The following is a 25,353-nucleotide window of genomic DNA, read 5'->3' on the forward strand; positions in this document are numbered from 1 at the left end:
GAAGATCAATGGCAAGTTAAAAAACAGGAAATAAAAGTATCAACAACAGGCTCACCAACTTTATATACACATTTTGTCCACCAAAATTAATGATCAAGGAGGCATTCACGTAATTGTAACTACATTTAATAAATTTTAATATTAAAAAGATTGTTTTTGTGGAATACTAAGCACAATTCTGTACAAGGTGGCCCTATATGCCAGCAGTGACCCTGCCTACCAGATACTACAGAAAAATCCTAATATGAAGTAACTCTGCCAAGGGACAAGCCTATGGGATAATCTGATTATCAGTAATCACTTTGTCCCTCTGGAATGTAATGTCATTAGACTTGCCTATTTATTTCCTTATTTCATGTATATCTTGCCTTTCCTCCCAAAGGCGAGGCAACATAAAAAAATCTCACTGTCCACTTTCTGTTAATCTTTTGCAACCATCTTATGAAATAGGCTAGGCTGACCAATTTCAACTGACCCAACATGACTGAGTATCTTGAGATTTAGATGAGCATGAATCTGACTGTGAGCTTTTCCAATCTTAATCTAATACTTGAAAACAGTGCTATCCTCTAGCTGTGTAGCAATTCTATTGAGGACAATCTGAATGAAAAGTATTGCAGAAAAACATTGATATTTTAATATTACTAAGATGTTTAAAACATACAGTAATAAGCTTTGTTTCATTCCTCTCTTCAGGAAAGAGCAATGAAATATTTAGATTTTGCAACTGCATTATTATAACTAGTGAATATGTATATGCCCACTATGTGGCAGCAAAGTTAAACAATATAAGCAGAGGAGAAGACATATTGGTAATCTTAAATGTATTTAAGGATAATTTCAGTACATCTGAAAAATTCAAGACTTAGAAATACCTTTAGCACTTTTAATAAGTAGTTATACTAATATCCATTATGTTTACTAAGAATGGTTGGTTGTGTTCCAGGAAAACTAGCACACAATTGCTGTTTAAGTATGCTATGTAGGACAAGCAGCAGAAATACTTGACAGTTCCTAAATATTTTATGTTGGTCTAATTGAATTCATTTAAGCTAATAAAATACCTGCATCAGGTAATAAAAGTATGGAGTCTTTCTATTAATTTATTTGTTTCTTAGATTTTCATTAATTTTATATGAAAGTTGAATCCACAAATTTAGATAAAGGTTTTATATATCTGAATGATATATAAACTGAGGGTTTTCATTTTCAAATTAATTTTGAATGAAATGTAACATTATAATATTTGCTCAGTTTATTTACTGCAATCATAATTTGTGGAGAATATTTTCACCAATATCTAAATTATAATTATAACATTCTAAATGTTGAAGTCATATGCTGTTGCTAAAATGAAAATAAATGAATATTATTTCTGGCAACTAAAACTAGAAGGTCGTTAATATCAGAATAAAACAGAAGCATTAATTAAGTACTTACCCATACAATTTAAGAATTACACATGTAATTTCTATAAAAACATTGTCCATTGTTTGAATTTTCTCCACACATAAGTTTAAAATTTTAGAGATGAGTGCTAAATCATTCAGAGGCTTATAATGATTAACAATCAAGGAAAATGGTTACAGAAAACATAATTTTGCATAACAAATTAAAAACAAAAAAACAAACCAAAATCCCAAACTTTAGTTGTAAAATTAGTAACAATTTTCATGTTGGTAACTGTGCCAGAATTCTAATAGTAAAGAGAATAAATAAATCTTTCAGAGTTACTCAATCTCAATTCACCTTTTTCTCCAAATAATATTTTAGTAATTAATAAAAATAGCTGAGTAGAATCTCAACTCTAAAATATATTTAGTGCCTTCCAAAATAGCTAGAAACAATTTTCATTGCTCTCAGGCAGCAGTCCATTAAAAACACTTACTGCGAATTGCAAACCATAATCTAATATATTTGGGGTGTGCCAGATTGGAAGAAACAGCTCCAATGGACATATCAGCCATCCAAACTAGCCATATTGGTCGTATAATAGTAAAATAATCCTAGATTGTGTGATGTTTACCCATTACCAATCATAAAATAACTACATATATGGGATTTTATCCTACATAAAATATGCAGAAGTAGATCCTATTCTGTTCTGCACTACACATAATATGTTGTTGTTAATTGCGAAGTCATGTTCCACCCATTGTGACCCCATGGACAACACTCCTCCAGGCCTTCCTATCCTCTATCTTCCTCTGGGGTTCATTTAAGCTCACACCTATTACTTCCAGCCACCTCATTCTCTGTTGTCCCATTCTTCTTTTGCCCTCAATCTTTCCCAGCATTAAACTCTTCTCCAATGAGTTCTTCCTTCTCATTAGGTGGCCAAAGTATTTGAGTTTCATCTTCAGGATCTGGCCTTCTAAAGAGCAGTCAGGGTTGATCTCTCTAGGACTGACCGCTTTAATTGCCTTAAAGTCCAAGGGCCTCCTAGGTGTCTTCTCCAGCACCATAGTTCAAAGGTCTCAATTCTTTGGTGCTCAGCCTTCCTTATAGTCCAACTTTCACAGCCACACATTGCAACTGGGAAAAACCATAGTCTTGACTAAATGCACTTTTGTTGGCAAGGTGATGTCCCTGTTTTTTAGTATGCTGTCTACATTTGACATAGATTTCCTCCCCAGAAGCAAGCATCTTTTAATTTCTTGGCTGCAGTCCCCATCTGCAGTGATCTTGGAAGCCCAGGAAAATAAAATATGTCACTATTTCCATTTCTTCCCCATCTATTTGCCAGGAATTGAGAGGGCTGGATGCTATGATCTTAGTTTGTTAATGTTGAGTTTCAAGCTAACTTTTGCACTCTCCTTTTCCACTCACATCAAGAGGCTCTTTAGTTCCTCTTCACTTTCTGCCATTACACACACAATATATATACAAGTAGATTATATTCATAACATAAAAATTAAAATTACTATTACATATCAAATATATATCAAATAATGCAAGCAACTGAACAGAGAAAGCAAGTAGAATTTTGTCAATAAACAAGAGTAATACAACAAAAAGAGGGAAATGACCATAGAACGGGATGTTTTATGGAACTGTGTTCAGCTGAATATATAGGATAAATTTGGTGAGTCACTAAGCAACATTACTCAGACTCATAAAAAGTCTTTTGTAAAATAATTCAGGTTATAACCAGAGAACTGTTAATTTGGATAAGCACTCTGAACCATAAAGCATTGACTGTACTATGCAGGACAGATCATTTCTTATATATGTCTTCATTCTTATCAGCAATAAAGATTTTAAATGTTCATATCTGGCAATCTTCTGCCAAGTTGGGCCACTTAGAAAAGTTAAATGTTTGGGGAGCTAAGACTATCATGTTCTGTGTGAAGCTTCACAATGAGAGCTGAAAAGGTAATCTCCAGAGTAATGCTAATTGCAATGGTGTGTCTGAAAATGCCAATTGTGGATTAGAGTGATTTACAGCCTACATAAAGATTGTAAGGGGAATATAAATAAACAATGGGAGCATGCTAAAGGAATTTGGCAGTGCATGATAGGAACTGATTAAGAAAACAATTGTCCATGAAAAAAAAGAATCATACAAAAAAAAAAAAAGCCCAGTGGATAAAGGCTACCAAATGTAAGAGACATAAGTTATTCTGTACCTCTGGGCTTATAAGAAACAGCCTACAGTAGAAAACATACTTACATATATTCACAAATACACACATTGTAGACAGGAAGACAGGAAGAAGGAGCCTTGAAGGGCAGAGGGGACGTAGCTGTGCCCTTCAACATATAAAAAGATTTGCAGTACTTGGCAAATTCATTAGAATGATGAACTGAAATAAACCTGTGCTGACTGGACCTACCAGCCTGTGAAATTTGCTGTTTGGCAATATAGGTTAGAAATGTGACATTATAGTCATATCACAATAGATTCTGAAGATCTAGCAAGGAAGTTGAAAGACCTGGCATTATCATCAATCTTTCCACAAAAATGTACTCAAGCAAAAGATAATACACAATACAATATTGCAAATGAATTTATACAATGACAATATTGTCAGTGGGAGAAACTTAATTTCTGTGACTTTCTACTGAATGCTAGACATTTAACCAAAGAATGGTGAGCTTGACCAAGAAGACTTTAAATGAGATCCTGCACATGGTTTGAACAAAAAATTCCTGAACTAGATCTCAGAGGAAGATTTGTATAATGTACAAGATACTGGGAGTATGGTTAACATAGAATCCATTGAAATATTCATAAAGAACATTTGTGTATAAAGTTGATGGTTATTTTTGTGTTAATATCAAAGAGTATTACCGTATTTTTCAGAGTATAAGACACACCAAGGTTTTGAAGAGGCAATTTTTTAAAAAATAGTAGGTAGGTGGAGAGAGAGAGAGAGAGAGAGAGAGAGAGAGAGAGAGAGAGAGAGAGAGAGAGAGAGAGAGAGAGAGAGAGAGAATTACAGTAGGTAGGTAGAGAGAGTGAGTAGTTAGGTAGATAAAAGATATAGAGAGAAAGAATATATATATATATATATATATATATATATATATATATATATATATGTTTTTTATTTGTGCTGATAAATAAATAAAGGAAGACTAGTATAGATCTATTTCAAGCTATTTAGCTCTCATCAGCTAGCCATATCCTTACTGGGATTCGAACCTGTGCTCTATTGCCTTCCCAGGGAAGGCAATAGAGCACAGGTTCGAATCCCAGTAAGGATATGGCTAGCTGATGAGAGCTAAATAGCTTGAAATAGATCTATACTAGTCTTCCTTTATTTATTTATCAGCACAAATAAAAAACACAAATATAACAAAGGCAACAGTAAAAATATTGGGTTTCTGTCTGGATGGACTCTTGTGACGAGCCTAATGACAGAGAGTGGAAGTGTGACCTTCCTCCCACACTTGGGCATACCAGGGGTTGTGACTTTAAGTATATATATATATATATATATATATATATATATATATATATATATATATATATATATATATATATATATATATATATATATATATATATATATATATATATATATATATATAGAAATACAGTAGGAAGGGGGGAGAGAGAGAGAGAGAGAGAGAGAGAGAGAGAGAGACATAAAGAGATACAGTAGGTAGGTAGGTAGATGTTTCCAGGTATATTTATCCATGTGCTGGAGAAGGAAATTGCTGACAATCTGCAGCAACTAAGACCTTGTTTCTACTGGCACAGCACTTGATCAATGTAATTCAATCAGATAAAGAGCTTTCCAAAAGGGGGGGAAAAGTTTTTGCACTCTAAAAACCTCCCCAAAATGGCACGTTTTTCATGAAAATGGACCCATTCCCCCCTCCCCAAAGGGCATAAATAGCCTTTAGGGGGCTTGCACAGTGTCCGGGGAGCAGGGGCAAAAACAAGCAAAAATGGCCCATTTTTCATGGAAATTGGCCTGTTTTTGTCAAAAAAAATTGCATGCATAGCCTTTAGGAAGCTTATAGAGTGCTGCTGGGGGCTGGGTGGGTGTTTTTCGCTCATTTCTGCCCTTCTCAGCCCTCAGGAGCTCTCTAAAAACCTATGCATGGCGATTTTGGTGAAGGGGCAGGGCTTTGGGAGATAAAAAATGCTGTATTCAGTGAAAAAGACATAGCCAGATTTTCAGCCTCTTTTTTGAGGCAAAAAGATGCGTCTTATACTACAAAAAATACAGTAGCAATAGCAATAGCAATAGCAGTTAGACTTATATTCCACTTCATAGGGCTTTCAGCCCTCTCTAAGCGGTTTACAGAGTCAGCATATTGCCCCCAACAATCCGGGTCCTCATTTTACCCACCTCGGAAGGATGGAAGGCTGAGTCAACCCTGAGCCGGTGAGATTTGAACAGCCAAACTGCAGAACTGCAGTCAGCTGAAGTAGCCTGCAGTGCTGCATTTAACCACTGCGCCACCTCGGCTCTTAACTTTAGTAACTAAAATTATGAACTGAATGGATTAGCTTTGGTTTGAAGGTTTAACAGACCATTCCCAGAACAGCCAGATTGGTGTGATATACATTAAAAAGATGGAGTAGTAATCCAATTTTTATTCATATATTTTTATTTTATATAATAATTATAATTATTAATTAATATAATTATTATAATTATATTACAATGTAATTTAGCAAGTAAACAAACATCAATTTAAAATAGATAAATATTATTTTGTTTTTTCTGTTCACAGAATAGAAGTATTTTTGGCTTCTAATTTTGTATGTAACAAAACAAGAGAAAAGGATACGATTCCATATTCATAGTGCTTTGCAACCTTCTGACAAGCTTGGATTTGTTCGTCTATATTCTTAAAAAAAATAGAGTACATGACAGTAGCAAAAGGAGAACATGTACAGTATTTAATATTTGCAACAATTTGCTCTTCAAAGAGACAGAAGATTCAATGTGTCACCAGCATTGCTTTGCATGTCTTGTGGCTTTCCTCATAGTATTGAGGAAAATACTGTATATCAGTTTTAAGTAGTAAGCAAGACAAAGTTACTGTTTTGCTTGCCATGCAAACATAATCGCATAACAACAACAGCATGTATGCATTTGCAATCATGCTAGAGCTAATAAGAATCTCCTGAATTTCTTTAAGCACTCTGTACAATATATACAGAATATATTACTAGCTTTAAATTATACTGGAATAAATAGAAATAAGATTTATGCTTATTATTTGCTATAATATACTTACTGAGTCGCTTTCTTCAAGCAATTTGATCACCTGATTAAGGTCCACATATATGAAGTGATTTGCCTAAAATATTCATTTAAATAAGATTGTAATGGTTAGTAACTTCTATGAATGTGACAACTTTTCCATTTCTAACCTGTTTACCTATAAAATCTGAAAAGAAACTTGTTTCTTTTACTTTTAATAAATGGTATTTGTAAATTTTAAATATTGTCTCAGTATAAAATTCAGAGAATGGTTTTTGATTTCAGAGATAATTATGAAGCAACTCTAGGTACCGTGTTTCCCCGAAAATATGACATGTCCTGAAAATAAGGCCATGCCAGGTTTTTGGGATATGCAAAAATATACGCCCTTCCCCCAAAATAAGTCCCCTGGACAACCCCCCCTCCGGCCAAGTAGAGCATGATTCACCAACCTAGTGGTATCCCGAAGGCACCAAGCCACGGGAGCCAGGAGGGAACAGGCGCTTGCATGGCTTGGCACCTTTGGGATACTGTTGGGTCAGTGAGTAGCGCTCTGCCTGGCTGGAGAGGGGGGTTGCCGGGGGGGCTACTCTCTTGCGAGCAGGCTCCTGGCACGGGAACGAGAGGATGCAGGCATAGCCTCAGGGGCGAATAGCTGTGTTGCGCTGTTGCAACAGCGCAACACAGCAGCTGGGGCAGAGTGTCTTCCGGCAGCTGGCCCACACCATAGAGCAGGATTTTTTAATATTTCATAAATTCATCCAAACTGTTATTTGTTCATTTATCAAAAGATATATCAGAACCTTATTTTGAGATAAAACAATAAAAAGCCTGTGATATAGCTACAAATTTATACAGTGTTTTTATGATTGTACCAAAACATGCCACCCTCCATCCTCTTCCCCAAGCCCTGCTGCACTAACGTGTACCTTTCTTTGGCCTTCCCATGCTTGCATATATCCAGAATGCCACATAACTAGACTGTTGCTGCAAAGTGATGTGGTCACAAAACATTGCACTTTATGAATGCACTTATTAGCAACAGCAATCCTGATCCCAATTTCAACCATAACTCAAAGACTACCTGTACTTGGGCAAGAGTGATGTAATCTCTAACAGCTGGATTTTGTACTTCAATGATAATGATAATGGCCAAACTATATTGTTGAATTCTTCATTTATGCTGTCAGAAGTCTTATTCTAGTATAGTGACATTGAAGTAGTTTGATCTATCTGTAATCAGAGGCAAATCTCTGCAATATTTTAGCATAAATAATGTATGTAAATAAGTTTCAAACTTTTTTGTTTTTATTTTTCTTTCTTTGCATGTTTTATTCTTTTTTTCTTGAATTTAATTTGTATTTTTTACTATTGTAAATCTTAAAAACAGTTTTCAAAAGTTCTTACTAAATAATTGTAGGAACTAAAAAAATTGATCTATTTTTACTATAAAATACATTTGATTACAAATCACAGCTGTAACAAATATAAATAAAATAAAAATGTTTTTGGTCATGCTAAAAAGATAAGAACTTAAATAGCCATAACAATATACTATTTCAAACTTTTATTGTGGTACATAACTAGAAGTCCAAGAAATTAAATATCATTGGAAATATCTGGTACATTTTCCATATACCATAGGTCTGTCCCTCTGATAACTAAACATCTATGCTGCACAGGGTATACATTTTATTGGTCAAAATGGAAGTGTAAAGGAAAATTTTATAATCACTGGATAAATAGCTTTTTTAGCATATCATCTAGAAAATATTCTTTGCAATATCTCCAATTATTCACAGATTTTGTTTTTATCTCCTCTAATTTCATCAGCATAAAATTTTGCCGAATTTGTAAATATATGTTGAATATATTACATCCACAATATCATTAAAAAAAATTATGTTTTTAATCTAAACCTTAGAGGGAAAAATGGGATATAAGTTTAAAATGTATATAAAATGAAATTAAAGATATATGAGTAAAACTGTTATGATCAATAAGTTAATCTTTACAAGAAAATAAATTGCATTAATCAATTAAGAACAACCAAAAAATTCTAGTTGTGTACAATATTATGTAAGCCCAATTATGTGTAGTTTAAATATATGATATAAATGATACCTCATCATTGAGTGGGGTGTTGGATTAGAAAACCTCCAAGGTCCCTTCTGTTATCTCGTTCTGTTATCAATGTTCCTATTCATTTTTCCAGCCCAACTTGGAGAGTTAATTTTGAGGTTAAGGTATTCATCACCTGGGTTCAGAATAACTAAATCACTGTATTCATAGTGCATTTGAACTAGAATCTTCAGATTAGAAAAAGGCTTTGACTTAGAACTATAGTGCCTTAAGATATGGTCTCGGTCGATGTTTAAAAAATAAAAGGCTTCTGTGCTTAGAATGAAGTCTTGTGAGGAATTTATTTGTAAGTATATAAACACAAGCATCGTTCGGTAATATATGTATGCTCACATTTAAATTAAATTCAGGTAGTCCTCGAAGTTCATTTAGTGACCATTCAAAGTTACAAAGGCCCTGAAAAAGTAACTTATCACCATTTTTCCCACCTATGACCGTTGCAGCATCCCTATAGTTATAAGATCAAAATTCAGATTCTTGCAAATGGTTTATATTTATGATGATTGCAGTGTCCTGGGGTCACATGATCAGCTTTTGCAACCTTCTATCAAGCAAAATCAATGGAGAAGCCAGATTCATTTAACAACCAGGTTACTAACATAACAATTGCAATGTTTCACTTAACAACAGTGGCAAGAAGAATCATAAAATGGGGCAAAACTCACTTAACAGATGTTTCACTTAGCAACATTTTGTGCTCAATTGTGGTCGTAAATTGAGGACTACTTTTGTGCTCAATTGTGGTCGTAAATCAAGGACTACCTGTAGTTGTTTTTATTGATCCTCAGTTTGCTTGTGCAGCAACATCCTGCCCATTCTGACTTGTTACTTTTAGTTTATGTTTTTAAGGTTCCCTTTATGTTCCTATACCCTGCATAAGTGCAATCGTATACAACAAAATAAAAGTACAATTTTGTTTACCCTTGCCTAAATTTTCTTCCACTGTCTGTTGTCTGTTTTGGGTCCTTTCAGAGAAGAACGTGGATTGTATTTTCACCAGAACTATTCCCAGGAGAGAAAGGGGAGATAGCCATTGTTAATAACAGCATAACAGAGCTAGAAGGGACCTTGGAGGTCTTCTAGTCCAACCCCCTTCTAGTCCAACCCCCTGTTTTCTTGCTCAGGCAGAAAAGCCTGTACCATTTTAGAGAAATGGTTGTTTAATCTCTTCTTAAAAATCTCCAATTGTTGGAATCACCCACAACTTCAGAAGGCAAGTTGTTCCACAGATTAATTGTTCTAAATTTTAATAGCCCTCAGGCAGATTCCAATGAAACAAACCTTTCGTTGATAAATGCAGTAGAAAACCCACAAAACGAGGGGGGGGGAACACCCTTGCTCTTTTTACTGCCATTTTTTGTATTTGGAAGGAAGGATCCGTTTCGCGAGATCCAGCAGTCCCAGCTAAATGGCTCAAACAATAACAACAACAACAATCGAAACTACCCAGCTATGGATAAAATGTGTAACAGTGATACCCATTGTCATCAGGGCACTTGGTACCATGTCCAAGAATTTTATAAAACACATCAAGAAATTGCAGCTTCCTGCAATAACACCAGTGGAAGTACAAAAAGTTGCGCTACTCGGAACATCATATATTTTAAGAAGATACTTGGTTGATACTTAGGGCACTGGCAGCAACCTGTATCAACCATTAGCACCCGTCAATGGCATTTGTGATGTATTTTTGAATGTTCAGTTGACTTGAGTTTCATAATAATAATAATACCATGCCCAAGAGTTTTATAAAGCATATAAAGAAATTGCAGCTTCCTGCGATAACTCTAGTGGAACTGCAAAAAGTTGCCCTACTCACAGCATCGTACATCTTAAGAAGTATTTGGTTGATACCTAGGACACTGGCAGCAACCCGTATGAACCATTACCACCAGTTATTGGTATTTTTAATGCATTTTTGAATGTTCAGTTGGCTGTTTCATGAATAAAGTATATAACAACAACAATAATAATCAGAGGGGAGGGGGGAGGAGAAGGAGGAGGATGAAAAAGGAGCAGGAGGAGGGAGAGGAAAAAGAGGAGCGGGAGGAGGACGAGGAAGAAGAAGGAAGAGGAGGAGGAGGAAGGAGGAGAGGAGGAGAAGGAGGTGGAAGAAGAAACAGGGGGAATTTAATCTCTATGGCCGCCCCATTCTTTCACCTGCCCGAGGCCGTTGCTGAGTTTGCTGTCCAGCCTGGAGGAAGAGGAGAGACGCCTTTGTTTTTCGCTGAACGAGGGAACCGGGAGAATCGGCGAAACTTCCGGCAGGGCCGGGGAAGCCATGGCTTCGAAAGGATCGGCAACTCAGGCTTCAGTGCTGCCGCTTCAACGGAGAAAAACACAAAGCGGGCGCCGTTGCCATGGGAGCGAGAGAAGCTCCGGCGGTCCCATGGGTGGAGCGGGCGGCAGGCAAAGGAAAAAAGCCGAAGAGAAAACAAACGAACATGCCCTAGACCAAAGCCCTCCGCTAGGGCGATGAGTCCCCTTGCCCGGGGCAAGAAAGTCAGGGAAGAGGCCTCGGGCTGCTGCAACCTCCAAATTATTGCTCCTTCCTGCCACCTCAGTTGCTTTGTTATTTATCAGATGCCCTACGAAGACGCCGTAAGACATGTGGACTTCAACTCCCAGAATTCCTCAGCCAGCTTTGCTGAAGTCTACCTGCTGTGGAAGTTGCCGAGGTTGGAGACCCCTGGGTTAAGGTGTTTATAGTTTTGCGGAAGGGAAAGGCCCTAAGGATCCAAAGCTCTGAGAAAGTAAGCCTTCCTTCGAGCCAAAGCGTGCTCATTGCCGTAAGAAAAGCACCCCAAGGGACATTACTGCACTAATAATACCCGGCCGTAACCTTAGCGACATTATAGCAGTGTCGTCGACAGCTTTGAAAGGGAAGGAAGAGCTCGCCCTAGCAAACCAGATGCCCTCGATCCTGGCGGTCAGAAATAGATAACAAACATTCGTGCAGCCGTTTTTTCCTTCCTCGCTGAAAGCCTTTTATCGGGAAAAGTTTCTTTTCAAGTTTCAAAATCTCCGATTCTCATTCTGCAAAGTGACTTAAGGCAGTGTAAAGATTCTCAATCCTAAGGAGAATCCCTCTGCTTCAAGAGTGTCGTTTCCCATGTCAGTGTTTACTTTGCCCCAAATGCTAATTAAGTCATTTTCCAGAATAGGTTTATGGCATGTCAACAATACCACCAGGCCTATTCAGAAATGCTGCATCTGTATTTCCTTTCTGTAACTTCTTTAGGCATTCCGCTGCCCCGGCTATAAGTGTGTGTAAGGGCCTATAGCTTCTATCCCTACTTCTGTGGAGCATTGCAATGCAGGTATGAAATGGTGGGGTTTGCAATGTGAATCCGTACTTCGTCATTTTGGCTTTATTTTCATCTAACTCAAATTGTGACTCTGTACAATACACAATATGCACACAATAAATCAAAAAGGGAAAAAGGATAATCATATAAAAATAAGCAGATAAAAATGATTGAAGACACAACAAATCAAACATGGGGAATCTCATTCACTTATGGATAGCTAATCCTGATGAAACACCTTCCAGCAGATCAAAAATAATCAGAATAGATATTCATTACTAATCATAATTTAGGAATAAAGATCACCCTTCAACTTCCTTCTTTTAAATGTAAGAATTTATGTGACCTAGAAAACGTGCCATAAAAACAAATCTTCCAAAAGATCTTGCTACAAGAAAAAAAGCATAATGTTAACATATTTACATGTTCATTCAATCATGCAAATCTTATGCACTATGAAATCTCTGATAGACTGAGTGTCAAAAGAGAGATGGATAGTCTGTGAGAACTCTCTGAAACAACCTTCAATGGAGCAGAAGATACATCAGGCATATTTCTTCAGCTTTTATTGGTAATGTCAGATTATCTCAGCATTGTAGCCCGAGTTGTAATTGATTAATGATTATTCATTAATCTACAGAGGTCATTCACCTTTGTGAGCATTAGGATCTTCCTATTTGTGTGTCTACCTTGATCATATCTTAACTTTAGAGAATACAAGAAACTTGTTAGAAGGGTGGATTCAAGAATTCCTTTTATGATCTGGTACATCCTAGAATGTCTCTGAACATTTGTGTTTTATATCCACAGCCATATTTCATTCAACAAATTTAACACTTCCAGTTCATAATCTTTAGCTAATTCTGTAAAAATTGCCAAACTCAGAAGGTTTTGGTATCCTGCAGAATGGAGACATTTAGAACAGAAAAATAATGATAGGAACTTCCCTTTCTATTATAAATTGGATGAGTAGCTACTTCTTAGGATGATGTTGCTGTGTTTTATTGATATGATATTTTATTTCATGTTTATTTTTTGTTGCATTAAACTACTTCCAACATTATTGGATTGAACATAATATAATCCATAGTAAATAATTACAAATGCACATTGAACATGTAAAATCTGTTTCACAAAGGAAGTTTATTATGATTGTAACATCACACATTTGTTCAAGAATGGGCACACATTTCAGAATTTATACTGGTACAATCAAATAGACACTATTAAATAAAATGTAGTAGAATCACAAAACAATTTATCTGACATAAATTCAACTCTAATGTACTCTCTAGATGCAGTAAACAAACAACAGTCAAAATTAAAAGAACTGAATAACACTAATCAAGACACAGTTTAAACACAGAATGAAACAAACCAATCATTTACAGCTATGAAAAATTAAAATTCAAAGTTAGTTATACAGATTATATTATGCATAGAAATTTTATTTTGAATATCACATACATTAAGTGCCGTTAGAATATTATAATGCATTGTAATGAGAAATAAAGTTATATTTTTAGAAATCGTAAATATTTGAAGTTTTCTAAAAGTATATAAACAATTTATATTTATTATATGGCTTTTACTCAATTCAAAATATATGGCAATAATATTAGTTTCATTGAAAATATTGGGTGATGACGTGTGTTTGTGTGTGTCTGAGATGGCCTGGCTTAACAATAATTTTAGACAAATATATTACAATGTATGAATGTTAAATTGCTTATGTATTTCCTTGCGTTTCACACAGCATAGTGGAAATTTTCCACACATTTCTGTTAGATCCAAAGGGGAAAATAGATTAATTTACAATCTATAATAAATTGTCCTTTGGGTACAAATCATGGCTTGACAATATAAGGTAATGGTTATATCAGATATAATCAAAATTAGCTTAACAAGCCCTGGGAATTGTTATTATAGCACATAAGAAAAATGAGCATAGAGAAAGGAATATGTAAAAAGAAATTAAGATATTAAGAAGAGACTGGACAACCATTTGTCTGAAACAATATAGAGTTTCCTGCTTGAGAAGGGAGTTGGACTAGAAAACCTCTAAGGCAGTGGTCTCCAACCTTAGCAACTTTAAGACTTGTGGACTTCAACTCCCAGAGTTCCTCAGCCAGCAAAGGTGGTTAAGGAACTCTGGGAGTTGAAGTCCACAAGTCTTAAAGTTGCCAAGGTTGGAGACCACTGCTCTAAGGTATCTTCTAATTGTTATTTTGTTAAGCAAAATTCATTGTGATAAATAACCTTGGAGCAGAAGCAGTTTCTAATAATTAGCATACAGTTACATCTACATGTACATTCTGGCAATTACATTTGAGTATCTAACAAAAGTATTAATTCTAGGAACACTTTGGTTAACTTAGAGTCATACTACTGACTCGCTTTGAACTATATTTTACTTTGAACTAAAGTCAAATATACTTTGACTATAAACTGGGTCACAATCCTTCTGTTACTTTGCATGCTTTTAAGGCATGTACATATGAAAAGCAATGTACATTTGTGGGTTGAAAACTGCAGTCAATATGTAATAACATTCTATGTAAGATATTTGTATTTCAATGTGGCTATTTTATCTAAAAATACAAGTTAATTATTTGGCATTATATTTAAAATAAATTAATCTCTCTTTAATATGAAAAATAACTGCTTTTAATTCTGTAAGAACACTTTCCTTAAAAAGTTCTGTGATAGTGTTAAAATATTTTCAGAGCATTTGCAACCAAGTACAAATAGAATATCCTGGATTTGCAGTAGCATTTGTAGCATAAGTATTTATATTTCTTGGGTCATTTAATGATAAATTCCCTTGTGCGAATCTGATGATAGAAAAACAGCTCATCGAATCTAGTCAATCTGATTCCAAATATTATTATTTAGAAGACTGCCTTACTTGATTCAATGGAACATACAATAGTTACTGGAGAATAACAATTTACTAATATTACTGGAAATTACATGGATGGAATTTCTTTCATTGTGAATTTTATTGATTTATTTAAATTTGCAATAACTGCATTGTCCATGGAGTCATGATTTGTCAGACACGACTTCGCAACTAACAACAAAAATAGCTATCCATGCCTAATGGACTCTGGACTGTAGAAATGTTTATCTTCCTTTCAATCTGATGCACTCTGAAATATTCCTCTTATGTATGATAATAACTATAGATATATAACATTACATAGTGGTCAAAGATGAGGCAACACTGATAACTGTTACATGTATTTTGTATTATGTTGAGGATTTACTCAGGTTTAGCTGCTCCACTCACAGAACAGAAAGAAAGAAAAAGTATTTGATAGATCATATTAGAAAACAATATACATTTATGAGGATAGTTTTACATCATTTAATAACTAAAGAGATAATTTTGTATTTTTTGGTGATAGTTTACTTATGTTTCTGTAATTCTTTCTGCAACTTTTTCATATTTATAATTATTTTTTTAAATATATTTAAGGAAAATGCAGGAAAGTTGTGAACAAATAAGAATGTTTGAGCTTATCCTAGACTTAGTCAAAACTCTTAAGAACTGACCTACTGATATTAATAGGTTGTCTAGATCCCAACCAGCTATGGCACAACTGTAAAAGTAAAATATTTTAACATCTAATATAAATATGATGAAATTTAAGAAGTGTTGAAACAACCATCTGAAATTTAGTATAGAGCATATACAAGAAGTCAGTCATGGCTAAGGAAAGAAAAAAAATCATGAAAGAAATGGCTGATAAATACAAAAATTTAAAAGATTGCCTTTAAATTGACTTAATTTTGGGGGGATCATTTTTTTTCACTTCAATTTTTTAGAGTTTTGACTGTTAATACAGTCAAAAATTAGTTTAAAAATTAAAAGCAAATTAGTTTATAATAGTTTAACCCTTTCTGTTTCATATAAAATTATGTTAATCAGTGTTTCCTATTTACAACATAGTAGTCCAGTAGTTATGGCTGTGCACCCATCAACAATGATTCAAAAGTGCTTAAGTATCATGCGAGCACAGCAATTGCTCAAACCTCAAGAGATGTTGCCGCTTTAAGGAATTCAGTCCTGCTTCATTAAAAACAGAAGAAATCAAATTAAGTAATCCTATCTCTAATCTGTATGAACTTCCACTATATAAATATAATAGCAAGATAAATGTTTTTTTTTATTGTTGCCAGCCATATCAATACTAGCAAACAAGTACTGGTTTTTGAAGATAGAAAATTATTTAAACATTTTATTATCTACTATGCAATAATTGTTACAAAAAGCATTTAAATATTGCAAATCTAATGTAAAATATGAAAATGATTCAAAATAATAATATATGTTCCACTGTCTGAGGACTCTAACACAATGTACAAAGTGATGGTGTGTAATGAATACATTTTTCACATACACCTGGTATTCTGGCATCATTTAAGAAATGATGAAAAAAAACTACATGTATATTATTGTAATGATAATTCATGGGTATAATAATATTAATCTTCATTTCCCAAGCAGTACTACAATTCTGGTAAAAAAATTCCCAACAGTCTGTATTACATTTCCTCCCCTTCCTAGCATTTTTCCATAAGTGCAGGGCCTATTTTCATGGTTCAACTGAATACTGATTACATAGTTCTCTCCCTAGAAAAATATTTACACAGATGATGTACCGTAAAACTACAGAAGGCTGCTTCAGATTTTTTTCAAGGACTTAACAAATAACATTTATTTTGGCTGTATGTTTTGAGAATCTTCACAGACTTTAAATGGCAATAGTAGATCATACCTAACTGGTGAAGTAAGGAACATATTAGCAAAGAACAGAATAATGATTGAGATTCTGATATGAAAGTTTAAAAAAACCTACAACTTTAAGCTTCAAAAATGGAATGAATATTAATCAATTTATGTTAATTTGGTTTTATCAGATTCATTCTAGAAATGTTTTTATGAAAACACCATAAATAGCATATTTAATAAAGCATAATAAAGCATATTTAAAATATACCATTAATATCACAGGAAATATTACAAATAGCCAACGGTACCTTGGTGTGTTCCAACCAAATATAGTTTTTAAAATTATGTTAAGATAATCAAATGCTATACTTGAATACTTTGTTTTACTCAAAAGTTTTACTCAGTATGGAGATAAGTGAATGACAGGAGGTATTGCCTATGACTATTGAGAGTTAAGACAAGATAATTTACATTGGTACTTTTCCATCTCCAATATACATATATTTATATATCACTATATCAGAATCAAGATGTATATTATGTAAATATGATAACTGAAGAATTCTAGTGATCTGCATCTATACATCAAGAGAATAAGTATTAGACTTGTGCATCTCTACATTGGAATATCTAATGATATATTGATGTAAATTGAAGTTTTAGATTTGTCCTATTTGATTAATTTGTTGGAGCTTGTACTTTCAATCAGATGTTCCACGTTCAAATACCCTTACTATTAATTGTTAACTGTCTATAACAGTTGTGAAATCCTTCCATAAAGTAAAATTGTTATATTTCAGTTGTTCTGAGTGAAATTTTATGTCTGTGTATGTGTGAAGAATATGGATTACATTTGGTAATCTGATAAATTACTAAAGTCCTCATAGTATAGGATATATTGCTGGCTGCCCTCAAAATTCCTGCTATGCTAGAAGGTTAAATAATGGCAACTAGTCAAAAGTTTATTAACTGAATAAATTTTAAAGTTTATTAAATTTAATAAACTTTGGTACAGTTGCCATAATTTCATCTTTTTACACGCTTTTGGTCTGAATGATTGATTCTATACTTACATATTTTTCCTGATATATTGGTAATTGAAAAGTTATTGTTTAAAGAGCCATGATTATGTTTAGTTTACATGCTTCACACATAGTTCTCTTTCATTCTGCCTGCTAATTGCAAGATTGTAAGAAGGCATGCCTTCTGAAAATGTACTCAAAAACAAGGAGAGGCTCTAAAACAATATATGGTTTCTCTCAGGGCCTGCGCTATCCAATGTGAATTTGGTAATTTGGAGGAAGCCCTGCTAAAACAGTTAGTGTGTGGAGTCAGAGATATGCGACTCCAACACAGGTTGCTAGCCCAACAAGAATTAATATTACAAGTAGGTGTTGATGAGGCAAGGGTGACAGAATTAGCTGAAAAGTCAATTGCTGAAATTCAGCGATACACAACGGGTTCAAAACGGCCCTAAATGCGGGATAGTAAATCAGCAATTTGAATTTGATGAGGGGGGAAATGAGGAAGATGAGGACATTAGCCACCTCAAATCAAATCCAATTAATAGAGGACAACGACTAGCCAAGTTGCCTCATAGTGACTGGCAGGCTAGATTGCCCCCAGATGGCTACATAGGAGTGGGGGAAATCACCTCAGATCCAACTGCCATTTTAAAACAGCCACCTGTCGGCGTTGTGGAAAAAAGGGGCATATTGCTGTTGTTGATCAGTCAGTTCTTCCTCCTAATACCCCAAAAGATTAAAAAACCAAATAAAAAGTTTGGCAGCCCTGCTGGGTGGTGCAGAAATACATATTTTGAAGTTGAAAATGATCAATGCTAGGCAGAGGAAGTCAGTAATGCATCATTCTCAACGAAGAAATTTAAAAAAATCTGACAATTTTAATTGAAGGTTCTCCATGTAGAATGGAGATCGATACTGGCTTTGCCAAATCAATTATTTCCGGGTCTATCCTGAAGAAATTAGTTCCTACTCTCACCAAAAGTCAGCTGTCAAATTATGAGAGCCTATTAAGAGATTATCAAGGCAACCAGATTCAAATTTTGGGGAAGGCATCAGTCCTCATCGAGTACAACTCATTTTCGGGACATTTGTCTTTAATTGTCATGGCCAAGCCTTTAGCCAGTTTATTGGGCATTGATTGGTTCAGGTTCTTGGGCTTTCCATTGCTGGTATAAATGCCTGTTCCAAGTTGGACATCCAAGAACAGCTAGCCTTGGAATTCCCCAATGTATTTGACAATTCATTGGGTAAATACAAAGGAACTCCCATTTCTCTCAGTTTAGAGTCCAATATCGCTCCCATTCGTCTGAAAGCTAGGCAAATTCCTTTCACATTAAGGGCTAAAGTGGAAGCTGTGTTAAACAAATTAGTGGAGCAAGGAGTTCTGGAACCCAATGATCATTCACAATGGGAAACACCCATTGTTACCCCAGTGAAAGCAGATGGGTCTATTAGAATTTGTGGGAATTTTAAATCTACCATTAATAAAGCATTGCAAGCAAATCCATGCCCCGTTCCTGTAGTTCAACACATATTACATTCATTGGGTCGGGATCGGATTTTTGAAAAAAATGGATATGGCACAGGCTTATCAACAGCTACCTGTTGATGAGGCCACTGCCAATGCTCAAACCATAATGACACATAAGGGAGCATTTCGCTGCCGTCACCTTCAGTTCGGCAGGTGCGTGGCTCTTGGTATATTTCAATATCTAATGGGTTAAATGGAGTAATTCCTTATTTTGATGACATCCTGATCGCCGCACAGTACCGGTCAGACCTTGTCATCAAATTAAGAGCAGTTTTACATTATTTCAGGCAGGCAGGACTGTGATTAAAGCGCAGTAAATGTAAAATTGGAGTTTCCTCTGTTGAATTTTCAAAATTGATAGGTAAGAGATTCACACAACTCAGGGAAAACATGAAGCTATTCAGAATGCGCCAACTCCCAAAAATAAAAATGAATTACAATATTTTTTTGGACTCCTTAATTTTTACGCCATGTTTCTGCCACATAAAGCATCTATGGCTGAGCCCCTGCATAGGCTGCTGGACAGCTCCGCAATTTGGCAGTGGGGAAGCAAGGAGGCAACTGAAGCTGTCAAGAAACTTTTGGCATCTTCGGCAGTCCTAGTGCAGTTCAGCGAGGAACTATCCCAACCCTCACTTGTGAGGTTTTCCCTTATGGGGTGGGAGCTGTATTGGCGCATGTTTTATCCTCGGGTCAAGAAGAACCTATTGCATATTTTTCACACACGTTATCCCCAGCGGAACAAAATTATGCGCAAATTGACAAAGAGACATTGGCAGCCGAGGCTGGAGTCAAATGATTTCATGATTGTCTCTACGGCTACCACTTCCTATTACTGACCATAAACCTCTATTAGGCATTATATCGGGAAATCGCCCCACACCTGCTATTATATCTCCCCGAATGCTACGGTGGTCCAAATTTCTTTCAGCCTATTCATACAGCCTTCTCCATAAGCCAGGTAAGCAAGTAGGGTATGCGGACGCCCTCAGCTGGTGTCCGCTTCCTCTCCCAGTCCGGCACGGGCTCCAAAGATTTTTGCTATTGAAGAACTGGTTTTGCCGGTGACCGCTACTGACATAGCGCACTGTACAAAATCAGATAAAATCCTAGTCCAGGTTTTGGAGTGGGTAATACAGGGTTGGCCAGCAGGACCTGTGGGGGAAGAGTTCTTACCATATAAAAGATGGCAGTTTGAGTGTCGGAGATACAAGGCTGTCTTATGGACTTGCCGGGTGATTATACCTTCAAGTCTCAGAACCAAAATATTAGCTAGACTGCATGAAAATCATCCAGGCATTGGGCATATGAAGGCTTTGGGACGCAGCACAGTTTGGTGGCCCAAGTTAAATGAAGCCCTAAGCCATTGGGTAGGAAACTGTGAAATCTGGCAGGCTTCTTGCTCAGTTCTGCCTGCGGCGCCTCCTAGGAAATGGGATGCTCCCCATGCTCCCTGGTCGAGGCTACACCTCGACATCGCAGGCCGAGTCCAAGGGCTGATGCTATTAGTGATGGTGGATGCTTTTTCTCGGTGGGTAGAAATTGTACCTATGCATTTCACCATCACAGAGGCCACCATAAGAGTGTTACAGTATTTACTTGCTTGCCATGGTCTCCCTGTTGTGGTCGTCTCTTATAATGGACAGCAATGGACAGCTACAGTTTTCCAGTCTTTCCTGGCCTCCCTAGGCATTAGACAGGCTCTGACAGCTCCTTATCACCTGGCCAGGAATAGCCAGGCAGAAAGGACTGTCCGCTCAGCAAAGGAGGCCATGATGAGAATGGGGGCAGGACATATATATGATAAAATTAATAGATACCTAATGACCCAGCGTACCATGCCCTGCCCCGAGACAAATAGGAGTCCGGCTGAGTTACTTATGAGTCGGCGGCTCCGCACCACTTTAGATAGGCTTCATCCCCTTATAATAATAGCAAGAATCCGACGATAGAAAACAGCTGTCGGACTTCTAGAATCAGGGACTGGGTCTTCACCCAAAATTTCTATGTAAATCTCCGATGGGTTCCAGCCATTATTACTCAAATAATGGGAGCATGTTCTTACAGGATCTTACTAATAGACAGAAGGCTATGGCGGCACCACATCGATCAGCTGCACTACTGCTCAGCATGTGCAAATTCGGCCATTGAGGATGCTCCAGTTGACAATGAGGTACCAGATGCCGCCTACCGGCCATCGCCATCACTCAGTGCTGCACCAGTTCAACAACTGCCCTGCAGGATTTTGACAGAGCACTCACTGCGGAACCAGGATCTTCAGATGGATTGACTTCGGCGTGGACAGTTGAGGACCATTCCCCATTGGCCATCGCACATGACTTCCTTCCTGTTCCATCGATGACTCCAACCCAAGAACTGTGCCGTTCCGGAAGAAACAGACGTCGCCCTGCCTACCTTGCTGAGTACGCTTGCGCGATCCAGGTGGAAAGAAGTGTTACATCCCCACGGCTGCTACAGCCACGGAATGTCAGCTGGCAGAAAGAGATTCCTGATTGGTCAAGATGCAAGTCCCAGTGGGAAAAAAAGCGTTTGATGATTGGTTGGCCGTTTGACAGCTATGGTATAAGTAGGTGTCAAACGGGCTTACGTTGTTCCGTTTTGCCTGTTCTCTTTCAGAGTTGTTAACAATAAAGTTAGTTCCTTGCACCAGTCACCTCAGTCCTTATTACTCGCAGAGTCCACTACAGGTACATGCTTCCATCCCCTATATCAGTGATGGCTAACCTTTTTCCCATTGTGTGCCAAAAGCAGGGGGAGTGCAGGGGAGTTATGGGTGGGTGTGCCCATACCCATAATTCCAAGTGTGTGACTCCACTGCGTGCATGCATGTACAACCCCAGCCCCCGCGCATGTGACACCCACCCTCCACTTTTGGCGCATGATGGACTTGTTTTTCACCCTCCCCAGGCTCCAGAGGCTTTCTAAGAGCCTGGGGAAGGCGAAAACGGCCTCCCCTGCCCACCCCAGAGGACGTCCGAGGTCTTCAGGAGGCTTCCCTGAAGTTTTTGGTGGGCGAAAAACGGCCCTACAGACAACCCAGAAGTTCAGGAATGGATTCCCAGTTTGCACGTTGGGTTATTTTTCGCTTTCAGGAGGCTTTAGGAAACTCCCAGGAGGACGAAAAACAGCCAAAAATGAAGGGCAAAGTTAATTGGCCAGCACGCGCATGCATGCTAGAGATCACAGGGCAACACCTCGCATGCCTTAACAAAGGGTTCTGCGTGCCACCTACGGCACACGTGCCATAGGTTCGCCATCAATGCCCTTTATAGTATATGTTGCTTGCTGAACAGTCTTGAGATTTCAACAATTGTTACTTTTTTGGTTGAATTTTAATAAAGCTATTGTTCAACTAGGCATTTGCTTTATGGACCAATAGTTATGCTTGATTTTTTTAACATTTAAAAGAAATTAATAGCTTTTAATTATAACACAGTTATAAATACCAACTCTATAACGGCTTTCTTAAAAATTTCAAATAAAAACTTTTACATATCAGTTCCGAAGCAAGGAAATTCCCAGATTCAAAGTAGAAGTACCACCATATTGTATTTTATATTTCTCATTTTACCAGATAACTGCACTTTTGTTTTCCCTTTCCTTCAAGTGAAAAACAGGCCTTATCTGGATCCAGTGGCAGTGCTCCAGCCCAGTTGCATTGCTTGACTTTTTAATTTTCCACAATTTTCTAGTATTTTTGGCTTGGGTACTATTTGAAATTTAAATAATGGCTAGATGTAGCTACGTCTTTCACTGCAGAGAGTGCTGTATCAAAGGAAAAAATGCTTCAGGAGGTCTATGCCCAATGATATCAGAGAATGATGTCAAATGTATCTCATATTTAGCCTAATAATCAGAGCATTAAGAATGCAAGCCAGAAAGTAGAAAAGCAATTAGGTAAAAATTGCTATAAATTGCTAGATTTATGTTTTGAAGTGCTGAAATCTATAATAGCTTTAAAGGTAGTTTGAAGCAAGAAAGAAGTTTGGCCTTTATGAGACATTCACCCCCACCCACCCCCGGTGAATAGGCAGGACCAGAATAAAGAACTTGTAACTACCTTCTGGCTTTTAGCTGTGCCATTGTTCCTAGAGGTCTGCATTAGTGATGAGCATTGGCAATGGTTTTATTAAATTGGGTATTCAATTTATATTTACCAACTGCAATTTATGTTTTATTGAATTTATAATAATCGTTGCAGGGTAGCGTATTGTTTTGTTTATTTTTTTAACTGTTGCGTAAATTGTTGCTGACAACTTTTAGAGGACTGCATGGGTGGGATTGTGGCTGTGAGGCCCTTTTATTGGGTCTTGTATGCTAACTGAAACTACATCTAATACGTTGCAAGCAAATTCATCGGAAAGAGATTTATTCTGAGTAAATTTTTCTGAATTCAATGGAACTTGTTATCTGCTACATTTGTTTAAATCTGCAGTCTTGGAATAGCAAAAGTGGCTTACATTTGCCACAAATCAAATCCTTCAAAATATATTAGTTCTTGTCTATTATGCTGAAAATGCAATGTCTGCTTTCACCTGTATTGCTTATATTCTGATAATATCACTTAATGCCTGAGATATTTCAGCCTAAAATAAAACCTATACAGTATTAAATACAGACATTTAAAGGAAAAAACATTGTGGTAATACTTTCATTGTATGATCACATGATTGTAATTCTTTCTGGTGAGGGATATGAATCAGATCCATTTCCATCATGTATAAATTGTCTTTTTTCCAATCCTCTTCTGATCTTTCTCAGTTTCCTTTTTATACACGGTAGAAGCAAAATAATCTTACCAAGAATGACCACGCAAGGCAAGACAAGTGCAAGAACAAAATTTGGTGGTGTGTAAAATCTGTAGCATTCTTCTTCAAAGGCTCTTTTCCATCCATAAATTAATACATGGAAAGTACTTATGAGAAGAGCGACGTATCCAAGGGTTGACTTTAAGATTTGAAGATGAGAAACAAATACAAATTAAAATCCTGACATTATGATTTGCACATATAGTTAACTATATGCTATAGCTAACTATATTACAAAAACTTAAAAGTATTATAAATGTAGGTATAAATAAATTAGGTATCTTCCATATTTTAGTATACAAAACATGCTGAATAAAAATTCATCTGAACATGGTTAAAGGATTTCTGGATAGACAACAAAAATAGTTCAGTATTTTGAAAATTGGTCTAGTAATTTTTAGTGTGATGACCCCAATTAACTTTTGCAATTAACAAAAAGAAAGTGAAAAATGAATGGAAACTTCTTAAATATTCAAATGCTCACAGTGGGAAATATAAAAGATTTCTTTGACAGTGGCTTGGGGAAAATTGAAGAGGGTGGACATGTCAAAACAACGAAAAGGGAGAAGACAGGAATAGAGAAGTGGGACAAAATATTTACTAGGAAAAAAATCAGACAACTAGAAATTGTTATATGGGAAACTATAAAGCTGAGATAACGGGTTTATTCCTAAATATGACAATAAAATTGAGTTGCTAATTGATTGAATATGATAATGGAAAGTTAATTAAAGAAAAGTTAAAATATATGGAATATGGACAAATATGAAATTGATATGGGGAGATTGTAAAGCAGAGGTTTGTGATTCACTTTTATATATGATAATTCTAATTGATTGAATATGACAATAGAAGGACAATTAAGCATGGATTAAAATATATTAAACATGGACATATATAGAACTTCTAAGATGATGAGCAAAATGAGATGTGTACTGCTTGTTATTCTATATAGTAGACTAAGGGAATTGTAATGAACATTGACCAGTAAGGATTGCTATTTGTAGACAATTAAGGGTAACCTAAACCAAGTTATGGAAAAATGGAGAGGGAACATGAAATATACTTACAATGCAAAACTATTGAGATTTAAAGACAGAATCACAAAG

The 25,353-nt window shown here is 36.2% G+C and overlaps 2 protein-coding genes across 3 annotated transcripts in view; both read right to left on the reverse strand.

The window, feature by feature from the left end:
* CFAP69 (cilia and flagella associated protein 69) overlaps nucleotides 1–11,361 on the reverse strand; it is a 52,202-nt gene extending 40,841 nt beyond the window's left edge. Inside the window, exons 1-4 of one of the 2 annotated variants that reach the window (XM_014073350.2) lie at nucleotides 10,974–11,361; nucleotides 6,706–6,768; nucleotides 6,253–6,312; nucleotides 1,441–1,553 (exon numbers count right to left, since the gene is read on the reverse strand). In XM_014073350.2, the coding sequence (XP_013928825.2) occupies nucleotides 1,441–1,553; nucleotides 6,253–6,312; nucleotides 6,706–6,768; nucleotides 10,974–11,096 (359 nt within the window). In that variant the 5' untranslated portion in view covers nucleotides 11,097–11,361. Of the gene's footprint in view, nucleotides 1–1,440; nucleotides 1,554–6,252; nucleotides 6,313–6,705; nucleotides 6,769–9,734; nucleotides 9,805–10,973 lie in introns of those variants that run through there. The other variant, XM_087712630.1, reaches the window with a different exon arrangement.
* An 11,385-nt stretch (nucleotides 11,362–22,746) lies between these two features.
* The window catches only part of STEAP2 (STEAP2 metalloreductase), a 33,505-nt gene continuing 30,898 nt past the window's right edge, over nucleotides 22,747–25,353 (reverse strand). The window contains exon 5 of the mRNA XM_087712631.1: nucleotides 22,747–24,383. Coding sequence (XP_087568757.1) covers nucleotides 24,099–24,383 — 285 coding nt within the window. The 3' untranslated portion in view covers nucleotides 22,747–24,098. The remainder of the gene's footprint in view (nucleotides 24,384–25,353) is intronic.

Source organism: Thamnophis sirtalis, unplaced genomic scaffold (assembly GCF_051295495.1).
Source record: "Thamnophis sirtalis isolate CommonGarterSnake01/CBP01778 unplaced genomic scaffold, rThaSir2_p1.2 scaffold_4, whole genome shotgun sequence".
In the NCBI taxonomy this organism is placed as follows: domain Eukaryota; kingdom Metazoa; phylum Chordata; class Lepidosauria; order Squamata; family Natricidae; genus Thamnophis; species Thamnophis sirtalis.